At 47.7% G+C, this 14,781-nt stretch overlaps 1 protein-coding gene across 1 annotated transcript; it reads right to left on the bottom strand.

The window, feature by feature from the left end:
- Positions 1-6,484: 6,484 nt before the first annotated feature.
- Pa2g4 (proliferation-associated 2G4) lies at positions 6,485-14,168 on the bottom strand. Its single transcript, XM_027392163.2, has 13 exons — positions 13,929-14,168; positions 11,734-11,862; positions 11,395-11,500; positions 11,234-11,303; positions 10,962-11,054; positions 9,434-9,497; positions 9,156-9,234; positions 8,565-8,643; positions 8,350-8,483; positions 7,693-7,787; positions 7,481-7,608; positions 7,294-7,347; positions 6,485-7,162 (listed from the first exon to the last, which is right to left on the bottom strand). Exons 1-13 carry the CDS (start codon positions 14,014-14,016, stop codon positions 7,097-7,099), a joined length of 1,185 nt encoding a protein of 394 aa, XP_027247964.1. The 5' UTR covers positions 14,017-14,168; the 3' UTR covers positions 6,485-7,096.
- Positions 14,169-14,781: the final 613 nt, after the last annotated feature.

The raw sequence follows: 14,781 nt of genomic DNA, 5'->3' as shown, positions 1-14,781 counted from the left end.
ACCCCAGGCGCACAGCCATGCGGACGACTCCCGGTTCCAGCCGGATCACAAAACACCCGGGGTGCCCGTCGCCCCTGCCGGCTCCGGGACACTCACTCGACAGCACAGACCAAACTACACCACCTAATAAAAACCTCCCCACCCCACCGAGCCGCAAAAAACACGTAACAGCCATTTGATTCTTCAGCTCAGACAGTGAGAAAGATGGTTTATTGTACACGGGTTACACGGGGCCACAGTGAGAACAGAACGAGTCCAGATCGCCGCAGGCCCGCTGTTGTGGGGACCGTGGGCTGTTGTTGTAGGGAGGCAGGCCGGCCTCGGAGGCGGTGTCCGCGGGCTCCGGGTCCCTCAGTCGAGACTCAGACCGGCGGCGGCACGGTCGGTCCAGCAGCTCGTACCAGCATCCCGCCCCGGCCTCCTCTTCCGCTCCTCGGCCTCGCTGGGTGCACCCGCAGGTTTACTTGGACCTCTGCCTCATCTTTCTTCTCTTGCGCTTCAGCCTGCAACGGAAAGCAGACAAACCTGCAGGGTTCCTCCTTCCAACCATCGTCTTCACAGGACGTGAAAAGGCTGGCGGGATCCGCAGGCGCTGGAGCTCGCACTGCATGGACGTGTGGGAGCGCCTGCCTCCGCCACCAACACTTCCAGCTTACGGTTTCCTTTTTTTTATTTTTTTTTTCCTGGGCTCAACGAGACCCCACCATGCTTCGCCCCACTGCCCTCCGTAGTCGTCAACATACCTGCGCATACGCTTCTTCCTCCACTAGAAGCCCGATCACGTGAGGGGGGAAAAAGAGATGTTAGCAACAGGCTTAGCCACGGACAACAGGAAACCAGCCCTGACGAAGAACTGGAAGGAATCGCGGCGGTGTTTACACACCGGCTCTCCTCCCCATCCTCTCCCCACCGGGGACTACCGAGGCTCAGGCCGGCCTCTCCCAACCGTCCCCTGAGCACCTTCGGAAACCAGGAGAGGAACGATGGCGGAGATTCCCTGGCTGGACCTCCTCCTCCCACCGCCCAAGCTCAGCACTTAGGAAATGCTCACCTTCGCTCTCATGGCGCAGGAGTCCCTGGAGCGAAAGAGAAAAAGGTTACAGTTAGTTTGCTGCGATGATGGTAGACGCAGGGGTCCGATGTGAACGGATTGCACTCCAAAGCCCGGGAGGCAGGAACACGGCCACTCACCAAGGAAGATGGCGCTAAGGCCGAGAGAGCGGGGAGAGCGGCCTACTGCTATTTAAGGGCGTGCTTAGTGTCGTCACTTCCGACGACGCCCCGCCCTCCTGTTTTCCCCCGAGGGGCGGGGCAGGGCGGCTCGAGCGAGGAACGGTGACTTCCGGCTGTTTTACGGGAGGAAAACAAAATATTTTGAGTGCGAGTTACCAAGCCTCACCTTTTCTAAGGTTTATTTTAAGGGCCTTGTATTATTTCAGTACGCGCACCCGTTTCCCATATGGGAATGAAAAAGTAGATGGAGGAAAAATTAACTTCCGTTTACTCCCACGTTGCTTCTTGGGAGTTGCAGTTTCTTGGTAAATACCTCCATTTTACTACGATTAGGTGTGGCTTGTAATAAGAATTACTGGTTTTAGCCGGGCGTTGGTGGCGCACGCCTTTAATCCCAGCACTCGGGAGGCAGAGGCAGGCGGATCTCTGAGAGTTCGAGGCCAGCCTGGTCTCCAGAACGAGTACCAGGATAGGCTCCTTTAATCCCAGCACTCGTAAGGCAGAGACAGGTTGATATCTGAGACCAAGGTCAGCGTGATCTACAGAGTGAGTTCCAGGACAGCCAGGGCTGTAGAAAAATCCTGTCTCGAAAAGCTTAAAAAAAAAAAAAAAGTTACTGGTTTTGGAGTGGCGTGTTGGTGGTCCCATTCTTGGGATTCTTGAGAGTCTGATGCAGAGGCAGGCAAATATCTGTCGACCAGCATAGTCTACATAATGACGCCCTACCTAAATAAATGCATAAATAATTCCTAATTTCATTTTGGTTTAACTGCCCCAGAACCCCCACCCCCACCCCAGTTATGTTGCTGTGTAAATAGTTTGATTTCCAAAATTCTAAAGATTTAAGGTTTTAGAAACAGACGAATGCAGGTACGGCACGCCTTTAATCCCAGCACTCTGGAGACAGAGACAGGCCGCTCTCTTCCAGGCCAGCCTAGTGTTCAGAGTGAGTTCCAGGGCAACCATAGCTATGCAGAGAAACCTTGTATCAAAAAAACAAAACAGTCCCCCAAAAAATTAGAAACAGGAGGATGTAAAATGGCAAGTTGAGAAAGCTTCCCTACTACAAAGAGACATTATCGTTCGTGGTGCTTTGATTTTAAGCCACTATACCTAGGAATTTTTAAAATTGGTGTCTCTGTATATGCAGGGGCATGCAGGTGCCAGCTGAGGCCACAAGGGGCATTTGAATTCCCTGAAGCCATCTTCACAAGCTGTTGTGAGCTGTCCAGCATGGGTGCTGGGAATGAACTCAGGTCCTCTGGACCCCACCTGTCACTTACACTGCTTTGTTTTGAGAAGGTCTCATGAGTTTAGAACTCTTGGTTTTTCAAGACAGGGTTTCTCTGTGTTGCCCTAGCTGTTCTGAAATGTGATGTGTAGTCCAGGCTGGCACTGAACTCACAGAGATCTGCCTGCCTCTGCCTCCCTAGTGCTGGGAATTAAAGGTGCGTGCCACCAGTCCTGGCCTGGAGGTGTCCTTTAACTCCTCTTTTAGGGTAATGTATTGGGGTTCTCAAGGACAACAGAGTTTATAAAAAGGGGATTTATTGGAATGATTTACAGGCTGCAGTCCAGCTAATCCAACTCTGGCTGGCTGGGAATAGAGAAACTGAAGAGTTCGATGTTGCTCAGTCCACAAGGTGGAGGTCTCAGCCGCTCTCCAATTTGTGCTGGAATCCTGAAGAAGTCAGCTCTAATGCTAGTGCAGGAATGAGCTTGCTAGCAGGCACAGACAAGCTGGCAAAGAGCAAAGGCTTCCTTCTTCCATGTCCTTACATAGGATTCCAGCAGAAACTGTGACCCAGTTTCTGGAAGCTACATTTTCTCATCTAGGCAAAGCTGGTGCAGCACACCTTTAATCCCAGCACTAAGGAGACAGAGACAGGTGGATCGCTGTGAGGACAGCTATGGCTAAACCTTCTTTCCAGTCTTATTGTCAGATGATAATTACCTGAATTAATGAAAGCAGTTCCTATTATATTTGGCTACCAGGATATAGTGGCACACACCTTTAATCCCATCGCCCAGGAGATGATGGCAAGGAGATGAGTTTGAGGCCAGTCTCCTCTACCCAGTGAGTTCCAGGTTTGCCTACGCTACTTAAGATTTTTGTGTGTGGAGGAGGCATGGGGGAAGATGGGTGTGGGTGGATCACACCTCTAATCCTAGCACTAGGGAGGCAGATCTCAGTGAGTTCAACGCCAGCCTGGTCTACAACCTGAGTTTCAGGACAGCCAGGGCTGTTCACATAGAAACTCTGTCTCCGGGTGGGAAACCACCAACCCCCCCCCCAAAAAAAAAAAACTAGAAGAGTTAAGGATTTAAAAAGAAAGGGAGAGGGGGGCTGGAGAGATGGCACAGAGGTTAAGAGTACTGACTGCTCTTCCAGAGGTCCTGAGTTCAATTCCCAGAAACCACATGGTGGCTCACAACCATCAGTTATGAGATCTGGTGCCCTCTTCTGGTGTGCAGATATACATAGAAGCAGAATGTTATATACATAATAAAATCTTAAAAAAAAAAAAAAAAAAAAGACAGGGAGAAAAGGCAGGTGTAGTGGAGGATGTCTTGAATTCCAAAGAAAGGGAGAACAGGCATAGTAGCAACATGCCTGTCTGCAATCTTAGCATTTAGAAGGCTGAAGCAGAAGGATCATAAATTCTATGCAAGCAGCTTGTGATACACAGCAGGTTCAAGGCTAGCCTGCATAAAAAACTCAGAAACAAGTATAGAAGACTTCATCTTGTTAAAATACTTCAGATATTTTTGAGACAAGGTTTCATTGTGTTGTAGCTTTGGCCAGCCAGGATCCATAGATGACAATAACCACAGACTCAAGACATTGGTCTCACAAGAACCGAGATTAAAAGTGTGTAAAGCCCCTGGGCGTTGGTGGTGCATGCCTTTAATCCCAGCACTCGGGAGGCAGAGGCAGTGGGATCTCTGTGAGTTCAAGACCAGCCTGGTCTACAAGAGCTAGTTCCAGGACAGCCTCCAAAAAGAGAAACCCTGTCTCGAAAAAAACAAAAAAAAAAAAAAAAAAAAAAAAGTGTGTAAAGCCACACCTGGCTCAATACTTGAAATTTTTTTTAAAGATTTTATTATTTGTTTGTTTATTATGTATAGTCTTCTGCCTTCATGCCAGCAAAGGGCACCAGATCTCATTCAAGATGGTTGTGAGCAACCATGTGGTTGCTGGGAATTGAACTCAGGACCTCTTGGAAGAACAGTCAGTGCTCTTAACCGCTGAGCCATCTTTCCAGCCTCCATACTTAAGAGATTTTTATGTGTATGTAAATTATAATCCTTCCTTCCCAGTAGTTTCCTGAAAATTTCCTCATTGTGGCCAGTCATGGTGTGTATGAACCTAACACTAGGTGGATCTGTGAGTTTGAGGTCACCTAGTTTACATAGTGAGTTCCAGAACAGATAGGACTTTATAAAGAGATTCCCCAAAACAAAACACAAGTCAGAGGACAAACTGCTGGGTCTGAACTATTAACTGACCTATTCCCATTTTTAGCCCTTCAATTTTCCTTTTTCAGACACTGGTCAACAGATAGGACCAGTGATCCACCTGCCTCTGCCTCCCGAGTACTGGAATTAAAGGCGTGTGCCACCACCACCCTGGCTCTAAAAACTCTTAACAGAATGATTTTATAGCCTGAGTGTGTCTCAAAATAAGAACATTTTACAAATCTTTATTGCCAGTTTACATGGCTCACGTTTATAATGGTTTTAGGTTTGCAGAAGAATTAAGGAAGACTTTCCCCCATTATTCTCTGTCCCCACATACTCTCTCAATAAGCGTGTCTACTACCAGCCAATCAGACTTGGCACACTGAGAACACTAGCTGAGGCTGAGGCAGGATTATTACCATGAGTTTGAGGAATACCAAATCAAACCTCTGTACTTTGTAACAGAGGTTGTACATATTCACCCTTAAGCTTTTGCTCACCCAAGCATTCATAGTTCAACAGGGCTTCAAATATAGCAACATTACTCAAGACCATCACACACTGAAAACTTGTCTAACAGATTTTGGGTGACTAGGGATGTAGTTGGTAGCGTGAATGCACAAAAGATTCCCCCAGCACTGAATAAATGAGGTGTACTTGACTTATGCCTGTAATCCCAGCACTCATGAACTAAGGCAAACTTGCTGTGTTGCCTCTGCCAATACACAGTAAGTGCCCCAGTCCTAACACAACAATGCTTGCATACTTTGAATTACCAAACTTCCAGAGTAAGTAGTTATTTTGAGATTCCAAAACCAGGTATGGCGGCACATGCCTTTAATTCAAGCACTTGGGAGGCAGGCAGAGGCAGGAGGATCTGAAAATTCAAAGCCAGACTGGTCTACACAGAGTTCCGGGACAGCCAGCTACATATAAAACAAGATGTTACTTCCTAAACGGACAGTCCTCCAGTTGATCATTTCCTTGAATGAGTCTTCCAACCTCTGAGCAACAGGGAGGGAAAAAGCTTAAGAGGTAGCTCAGCTACACAGTGGTGGTATATGCACTTAGTTCTACTAGGAGGCAGAAGCTGGGAGATCTGAGCTCAAGGCCAGGCTGGTCTGCAGTTTTCATGAACAGCCAGAGCTACACAGAGAAACTATAGAGAAACTTCCATACACACCACTGCTACAAAGGAAAAAAAAAAAAAAGAAAGAACAAATGCATTACATTATAAGCAAATCCAAATTTATTTTAATGCCATGTCAATTCAAAAACCGCTTAAGTTAGTGGGAGCCTTGGTTCCCTGGGACAGCATGCCAGAGGTACAAATTGTAACCTTTTCTCTACAAATCCCCAGGAGCCATCCAAGTCCACAATCTGAAAGTCAGTTCTCTTCAGTCTACTCCTCTGGTTCCTGGTTTTTCTTTCTTGGGAGGGAACTCAAAATATTTCAAACAGGAAGCGGGCGTGGTGGCGCACGCCTTTGGTTCCAGTGCTCATGAAGCAGAGGCAAGTGGATCTCCAAGTTTGAGGCCAGCCTGGGCTACATAGTTCCAGGATAGCCAGAGCTACATAGTGAGACTCTGTCTCAAACCAAAAAAATAGGAAGAAGAAAAAAAAAATCAAATCTGGAACAAAAAACTCACAGTGGGATTTTCAATGTAGGTTCTAAGGTGGACCCTGAGGAAAACCCACTGGTTTTCGGGAGAGGGGAGACGGAAGGAACAAAACCAACAACATGGTGGGGATGACGACTGCTTTACAACTGAAAACTGAAGAACAAAAATGACTAATGAGAGATAAGAATCTTTTAATGGAGACTTCAGTATCTAAAATGGGAAGGGTCTAACCAGGTACCCTTTATCATGAAGGATCTGCCACAGGTGAGTAAAAAATACAACCGGTCCTCCTCCTTGAAGGCAGATTAAATACCCAGTGACAGTGGGAAACAGAAAAGCCCCCAAAAGAATGAGAAAAATGACATCAGTGACATAAAAAGTTTCAGCTGAGGTTTTAGTGGTGGTGGCTAACTTAGCCTCCTTTGTTCTGTTGTAGAGCCACAAACCTTGACCAAGCAGAGTAGAAAAGGCCAGAAAGAGGGGGCTTGAAGACGATGGGTTTTGACTCCTGATTTTATTATTCAATTTCTTTTTCTACTGAAAGTAGTCTTCAGTGGCTGGCCGGGAAGCCTGGCCTCCCAAGACCAGAGTCAGTTGGAGCTGGTTTTTTGTTGGAAAGAGTGGGTGGGCGAATGTGTGTGGGAACTGGGTGGGGCAGAAGACCCCGCTCACTCTGCTGGTGGTCTTGGGTGGAGAAGACGAACTGCACTTCACAGAGCCTGGGGTGCGGTGGGAAGGGGATGAGGCAGGAATGGCAAGCTGGGGATACGGGACCCACCTCAGTCCCCAGCTTCATTCTCTTCTAATGTTTCTCCACTGGTGGCATTCTCTGCAGTCTTGGAGGCCTACATTCCAAAACAAGACATCAATTCCCAACTTCTTTGGCACTAACTCCCAAAGTATCTATCCTGAAGCAGAGAAGGGTGGGCTCATTCCCCACCACTATCAGAAAGATTCCCACCAGATCATCACACACCTTCTTTTTCTTCTTTTTCTGGGTTTTTCGACTTGCAGAACTCTGGAGAAGAGCCTAGAAGACAGGAAGAAGGCAAACCCTGAGAAACGTGGGATAGATAAAGCATTTCTCCTGCTTTGCAATTCCTTTCGGGACTTTCACAGGTACCTAGGTGCCCCATGTTCACCATTTCCTACCCAACACTAACCTTTAGCTCTGCATCCTGGACTTCCATGTCAGACTTGTAGAGGTCAGGCTCAAAGGGACCACTGGTTATCCGCATGGGGCCATTGGGCATGAGTAGGACTGTAAATTTAAACTGGGCAACAAATTCACCTACGGGAAAACAAGTCCCAGTCACACTTTTTTTCTGAAGTTAAAGGGAGGGGACTCTAAAATGAAACCCTTCTTAGGACTCACCCTCCTTCTCATAGAGAACATTAAATGGCTGTAGTAACTCATGTTTGGCACACTCTACTACACCCATTCGAGCCTTCTTCTCATCTTCAAATGCTCTGGGAAGAGACAACATTCAGGTCTCCTTAATGACCCCATATTGTTAAGACTTATTTTTATTAGTGTGACTGCAGGTATGATAGGGGCTGGAGGGCAGGGCATGGGTGTGCAGGCCAGAGGACAACTTTTGAAGTTGGTTTACCCTTCTACTACTGCATAGGTTTCACGGGCTGAACTTGGGTCTTGCACAGCTCTTGACCTGCGACTGCACAAGCAACTGGTCCTGTTGTTTTCAATTTCTTGCTTAGTGCAGCTCAGGCTAACTTAAAACTCTTCTGCCTCAGCCTCTGGAGTGTTGCATCACAAGCATTTGCCACCACACTTAGTCAAGCATGCTCTTAAATCACCTCTATCCTCATGCAGAAACTGTCTGGGGTTGCTCTTGTATATTATATCCAGTAAGGAGATGGGCAGGACAGAGGACATGCATTCAGGCAAGAGCTACAAGTCTGGGCAGGAGAGAGAGGGGGAGGGAGGGAGGGCCAAGGGAAGGGAGGATGCTTCTGGGTGTACACACTGAGTCAGACTGGTTCCCAGTCCTGTTCTTGCTATATGCAGTACCTTAAAGTAAATGGCATGGCATCAAAACGCCTTTCCACCTCACTGAAAAAGGCACGTGAAGTTTTCATTTTCAGGCCGTATTGTTTAGAGGGGTCTCGTTTGTAAATGGTGGTTCTCTGTCCTGCATCTTTGGCCTAAGAGAGTTAAGTTAGGTCAAATATGGTCTGTTGAACACACCTTCAAGTTATCCCTTTTGCTAACTATGGAATTCTTACCTTGCCTTCTCCTGAGCTGACTAGGACATCCACAGCATAAACTTCATGTACCTCAAACTCGGCCTTTTCATGGTCCTTCCTAAAATGAATACAGGAACCCTAAGAGTAAGCCAGGCATATACATAAAGGGTGCAAGCCTATGATCCCAGGCATCAAGAGGCAGACTGATGTAGGCCAGTCAGGACTACATACACAGTGACTAGTGCCCAGAAGAAGGATGGCTCAGTAATTAAGAGCACATACCGCTCCTTCGGACCCAAGTTCGATTCTCAGCACCCAAACAAGCACCAAAGAGATCGATGCCTCTGGCTTCTAAGGGTACCTGCACTTAAGTGTTTGTTTAGACAGATATAATTAAAATCCTAACTGGGCGGTGGTGGTGAACACCTTTAATCCCAGTATCTGGGATTAAAGCACTTTAGGACAGATCTACAGAGTTCCAGGACAAATAGCACTGTTACACTGAGAAACAAACAAAAGCCCCAACAACACACAAAAAGAAGGTAACCATGATCAAAGTATGGGCATGGACAAATAACCCTGACAGCGACTACAGCATGGTAAAAGGCAAAGAATGGAGCTGGCACCTACTTCTGCTGGTCTGTAGGATTCTGGATAATTGTTTTCTCTCCATCGATCACATGCTGCTTCAACTGGTGTGACAGCATACCTGCAGACAGGAGAAAGCATGGCACCTTATATGGCCCCCTAACAGCTTCCAAATCTAGTTTAATGGCTCCATTATGCCTGGCTATGGAAACGGGGCACAGAGAGATTTCTTCCTTCAACAAAGCCGGAGCTAGGATGGATCCTTAATCCTACCACACCACTCACCACCAGACCTTTAACCCCATTATCTGAAGTCTCACCTTCTATTGGTGTGCAATTAAATGAGTGAGCAACTTTGTTCCAGGCTTCTGTCACTTGTGTGTTCTAGAAGTACAAGAGCAAATGAAAAGGTGAGATAACTACTCTTTCCAACTTACTCTCATAATAGATTTTCTGACATGCCCCCCCCCCACTCCACCCCTGTCAAGTACCAGTGATTCTCATTCACAATCTTATCATTCCTACAGAATAAAACATGTATAGTAAAAATGCAGTTAGGCTATGGTGTAGAAGCCAGCCTGGTCTACAGAGTGAGTTCCAGGACAGCCAGGGCTACACAGAGAAACCCTGCCTCAAAAAACTAAATTCTGTGCCAGCCATGGTGGTGCACACCTTTAACCCCAGACTTGGGAGGCAGAGAGGAGGATCTCTGAGTTCAAGGCCGGCCTGGTCTACACAGTATAAGACGTGTTTCAAAATAAACAAAAGGAGTCAGTTCTCACTTTTGGTCAGGTAGGTCCTAGGGACCAACAGGTCAGCAGGCTTGGCAACAAGAGTCCTTTCTGGTCCTAATTATTCCTCTTTACCCAAGACACTAATTTAATCCCTCTGATACAAGAGCCATGGTTCAATTTCATTTCTCCTATTTTGAGGAAATTTGAGCTCAAGACTACTGTTGACCAAATGTGAAGTGTGGTGGCACACACTTGTAATCTCAGGGGAGGAAGACAGAATCAGTGACACAGGGTGGGGTTTGGGATTGGGTTGGGGCGGGTGACTTTAAAAAAAAAGTTAAACGTGCTGGGCCGTGGCAGCGCACACCTTTAGTCCCAGAACTTGGGAAGAGGCAGGCAGATCTCTCTGAATTTGATGCCAGCCTGGTCAGAGTGAGTTCCAGGACAGCCAAGGCTACATAAAGAAACCCTACCCTGTCTCAAAAAAACAATAAGACGCATAGATTGCATGATTCCACAACTATAGACTAACCATTATGCAAATAACCAATAAAAAATAATAGTAACAACTAATTTCAGAAATTACTATAGGCTAGGCTTGAAAACAACTCTTTAGTCAATAGTATTATAAGGAAACAAAGGCAGAATTATAAGTAAAAAGTATGCAACTTAAGTAATTATAAGGATTAAATACAAACAGAACAAAAAGAAGGGCACACAAAAAGACAGTCTTAAGTTTTCAGTAGTTTTCTGAATAATGTTCACCAACAATCTAACACAATTAATGTTAGTTCACAAGAACTCTATCCTATCTGGGCTTCCTGATACGCTCCCCCCTCCAAACAACAAAAGAATTTGTTTGTTAGGCACGAATTTGCCAGCACTTTTTCTATCCTTTTCATGCACAGTTTTAAGAAACGTGTTTCATTGTTCATTACCTACCCCAAATTATTTTGGGGTGAAAGTGCACATACAAAATCTAAAAATGGCCTTTATAGGCTCCACGGTAAGAAGTCACATTCCCTACACCTTGCATGTACTGTGGTAGATACTTAGTTATTTGCTGTTTTCAGGGTGCCTGATTCATCTTTGCAACAGGAAGGAAGCACCTTACCTGGTTTCCGGGTTTGACCAGTCGTAAGGCAGCTTCGGCACAAAGATGAGCTGCCTTAATGACATCTGCTTTCCGGCCTGTTACCTGGGTCCCCTGTGGAGAAATATAACTAGTATCACTGCAAAGCTCACTATGTTCATATTCGAGGCCAGCCAATCACACAACACACCAGAAAGTGGTTTCTTTTTGCTTCTCTGGATACTCTTAAGATTATGTGGTACGACAGAGTGGAGCATATCCCCTTACCAACACTGAAAAGGCATGCTACCCACCTGAGCCACACCAATTACAAAAGTGTGAGCCACATTAGCAATGAAGCCATCCACATGGACCCCAAGGTCACTGAAAGGCAAGGATAGAACACTTCATTAGGAACCGACCCTGCTTAAATGTGTAGGAAAATGACAAATACTCCAGAATGGCTTAACCTTACATTTTTACCAAGTCACCTTCCTTGAGTATATAGTCCTGGTCACTCTTCAAAGGGGAGAAGTGACACACACAGTTATTTACGGAAATGCTGGTAGGGAAGGCAACACCTGTAAAAAGAACCATCAACCTTACTGCCTGGCTCTGCCTTGGCAGCACCCGCTGCCTTCCTTAAACTTACTCAGTGTAGATCAGGAGAGGAAACTACACCCATCCCATTTGCTACTCCAGATTTCCAAATATGTTAATCAGAGATGGCGTGGACTTTACAATGGGGGGGGGGCGGGGCTAGATGGATACGGTCAAATGGGAGAAATTAAGAAGAGTATTCTTTCCCGTTTACCTTTCTTCATTTCCTTTTCCTTCTTGAAGATTTTCCCTGTCTCTTCCATTATCATGGCATCGCCTTTCTCACACAGGCTCAGCACTGATACACCTGAGCTGGAGGCTTCCACCAAAGATCGGAGTACCCCTGGAGACAGAATCCCATCAGGTCAGTCCTGCTTGCATTCATCATCTAATTAGATGTGAAGTTGAATTCATTTTCTAATACTCCCTAGTGTCATTGTCTTAAGGCAGGAAGTGGAAAGGAAACAAATTTTGTGTCCTGGTACAATCTATCCACTTTAATGTCTACCTTTTTTTGTTGTTGTTTATTTTGCTTTTTTGAGACACACCCCTGGCTTTCCTAGAACTATGTACACCAGGCTGGACAGGAACTCAAGAGATGGCCTGCCTGTGTCTCCCCGACAAGTGCTGGCACCAGGCACTATCACGCCCAGTCTTCCTTTCTACCTTCCTTTCCTAAAATAAAAAAGGCCAGCGCTTACTTCTCTTCTGTAAATTATTTGACACCTGGATAGACGAGAGTCTTGCACCTACCAAAGATGTTATGGCATACAGAATCATGAACGTTAGGGAACTGTGCTCAAGACACCCCATATGCACAAGCAGAGCAGAAGAAATTTATAGGCGTCAGGGACAAGGGAAGGTACACATAGAATTGCTGAGTCAAAGTTGAAGCATTGTTAAATGCTACCTTCTTCCCTTCCCTAGACACTCTAATTAGGTGTTAGTAATCACAATTTATGTAGATGCATTTCCCCATATACAAGCATATAAGACCAGGGGAATTAATCTAAGGTCTCAAAGATTCAGGAGACTCAAGGTTTACTTTGAGATCTCAAGGAAACGTGATCAGTTTCAAAATTATTATCTAAAGTCAAATTGCCTAAAGCTTCAAATAGTACGGATAGAAATTTTGTCTGATTTAAACCAATAATATCAAATACTAAAACTACCCCAGATAGGGATATTATTTTGTATCCGTCCTCTCTATGATCCATGGGGATTCAAGGCTTAATAGTGTTTTGGTTATTCTTTGGAATACAAAAAAAAAAAAAAAAAAAAAAAACAACTCGGTTTTAACTAAAGGCATCCTAAATACCTTCTTCAATTTTGTCAAGACCATTTTAAAGTCCTAATAGTTTCTATCTCTATTAAGAGGCTTTTAAAAAATGGAAAAGAGAGCCGGGTGTGGTCTGGTGGCACAGGCCTTTAATTCCAGCACTTGGGAAGAAGAGATAGACGGATCTGAGGCCAGCCTGGTCTACAAGAGTAGGACAGAAATTCCCCCCCACCCCCGGGAGGGGGTGCATGGGACGGGACGGGACTGACACGAAGAGACAACTGGAAAGAGCCCAAGTGGCAGACAACTGTTGAGAAAGAGCAAGAAATACTTATAATAACCCTAAAAAAATCAGTGTTCCTCTCCGTCCCGTCCCAGCATTATTGACAGGCTTGCCTAGCTGTGTTCTAAGCAGGACCTCAGAACACTGTCAAGCCTCTAAAAACAAATATTCAAGGCCATTTCACAGGCTGGGGCAGCAGTCATCAACCTAGTGTAGAAAACCGATTGTCTTTAAGAGTTGTGTTAGAAGCTGCAGACGTGCCCCTCAACGGTCCCTCGGGCTAGGCCAGGGGAGAAGGGGGCCCCCACCAGGGGGACCTGAAGTTGAGACTTTTCTGAAGCACGTGGTGGGGAAGCACGGTAGTAGAGGAAGTGGGGAGCCAGCGATCCGCACAGGGACCTGGCAACACGTGCCGGCCTGGCTCCTACGGGTCAGGACCCGCGACTGCCAGAGGGGCGCTTATGTCGCCAACAGCTGGGAGCAGCACCCTTTCCGAGGTAGCCTCACAGCTGCCAGTCAGTGGAAGCAGAGATCCCGACAGACCGAAGGGTGACGGGCAGAAGACGACGCGCCTTGCCTCCTTACCAACCGCCTAGGGTCGGAGCATGTCTGGGCCCCTCTCTGCGCTCCTCGCGGTCGCCGGCCCGCACCTCCACTCTCTCCAGCCCAGGCATGGCTGCTCAGTCCCCGGGGCGACACCAGATCTCCCCACCACGTCGCCCCTGGTCGTCGGCACGCGCCCCTCGGTGGCTCACTCCGCAAGACCCAGCCGCTCCAGCCCCTCGGGAGACAGCCCCAAACCTCTCCCTCTCAGCCTCGATTCCAAGACCCCCGAGGCCGCACTCACGGTTGGCGATGTCGCCCCCCATCTTATACTTGGTCACGACCAGGTCCTCGGCGATAGTTTGCTCCTGCTGCTCGTCTTCGCCCGACATCTTCCTACCACCACTACTGCAGCTTCACTTTCCCTGAGCTGCGGCCTCCGTCTCCCTTCCAGCCACAAGCTGTAGCTAGAGTCTCTTCGATCCGCGAGGAAAGCGCGAGCAAGCAAGGGAGCGGGAGGGCGGGCGCAGAGAGCGAGAAGCTGCGAGCGCGCGGGCTGAAGCGCAGGGCACGCTGGGACAATGAGTCCGGCCGGCGTCCAGCCTCCAGCCGCCCTCGTGTGCTCAGGAACTACAATTCCCAGCCTGCTCCTCGCGCCCCGCCGCCAGGCCCTGGGGCCTTGCCCTCCCAGGTCTGCGCACGCCGGAATCGCCGGGCACGCTGGGAAGGGTCTGGCTCCGGCGGGAAGGCGGAGCCGTTGGGGAGCTTGAGGGAAAGCGTGGTCTCTACGGGAAAAACCTCATTCACGGGAGCTCGGAGCCAGAACTCGTAACAGAGGGGGGCGGGCTAAGCGAGGCGGGGCGGAGCTAAGCGGAGAAGAGGGTTTAGAGGCCGCGGAACAGGGTGGAACAGGGTGGAGCAGGGTGGAGCTAGAGGACCAGGGTCACTGTTGGTACACCTAGGGCGGGCAGCTTCGGATTCCCGGGTAGGCAAGCGTGACCGGCCTGGCTGGTCCAGTCCTCCTCTGCTGGGAGAACAGGAAGGGGCCGAGCGGAGGCGGTGCTGGGAGCGAGGGACTAACTGAACAGACTTAACTAGACAGTCCGAAAGATTATTCATTTACCGTGGCCTGCTAATAAGGCCAGACTTGCTACTAT

This window comes from Cricetulus griseus (genome assembly GCF_003668045.3).
Source record: "Cricetulus griseus strain 17A/GY chromosome 1 unlocalized genomic scaffold, alternate assembly CriGri-PICRH-1.0 chr1_0, whole genome shotgun sequence".
In the NCBI taxonomy this organism is placed as follows: Eukaryota; Metazoa; Chordata; class Mammalia; order Rodentia; family Cricetidae; genus Cricetulus; species Cricetulus griseus.
Note: the sequence above shows the minus strand (reverse complement) of the source record. Positions and strands in the feature narration are given on the sequence as shown.

Excerpts from the sequence above, each read along its gene's own strand:
- Pa2g4 (XM_027392163.2), bottom strand. The coding sequence starts at position 14,016 with ATGTCGGGCGAAGACGAGCAGCAGGAGCAAACTATCGCCGAGGACCTG. Across the intron at positions 8,484-8,564 it reads TCAGCTCAGGAGAAGGCAAG|GCCAAAGATGCAGGACAGAG; the intron begins GTAAGAATTCCA and ends TAACTCTCTTAG. Across the intron at positions 7,348-7,480 it reads TCCAGGATGCAGAGCTAAAG|GCTCTTCTCCAGAGTTCTGC; the intron begins GTTAGTGTTGGG and ends CCTGTCTTCTAG.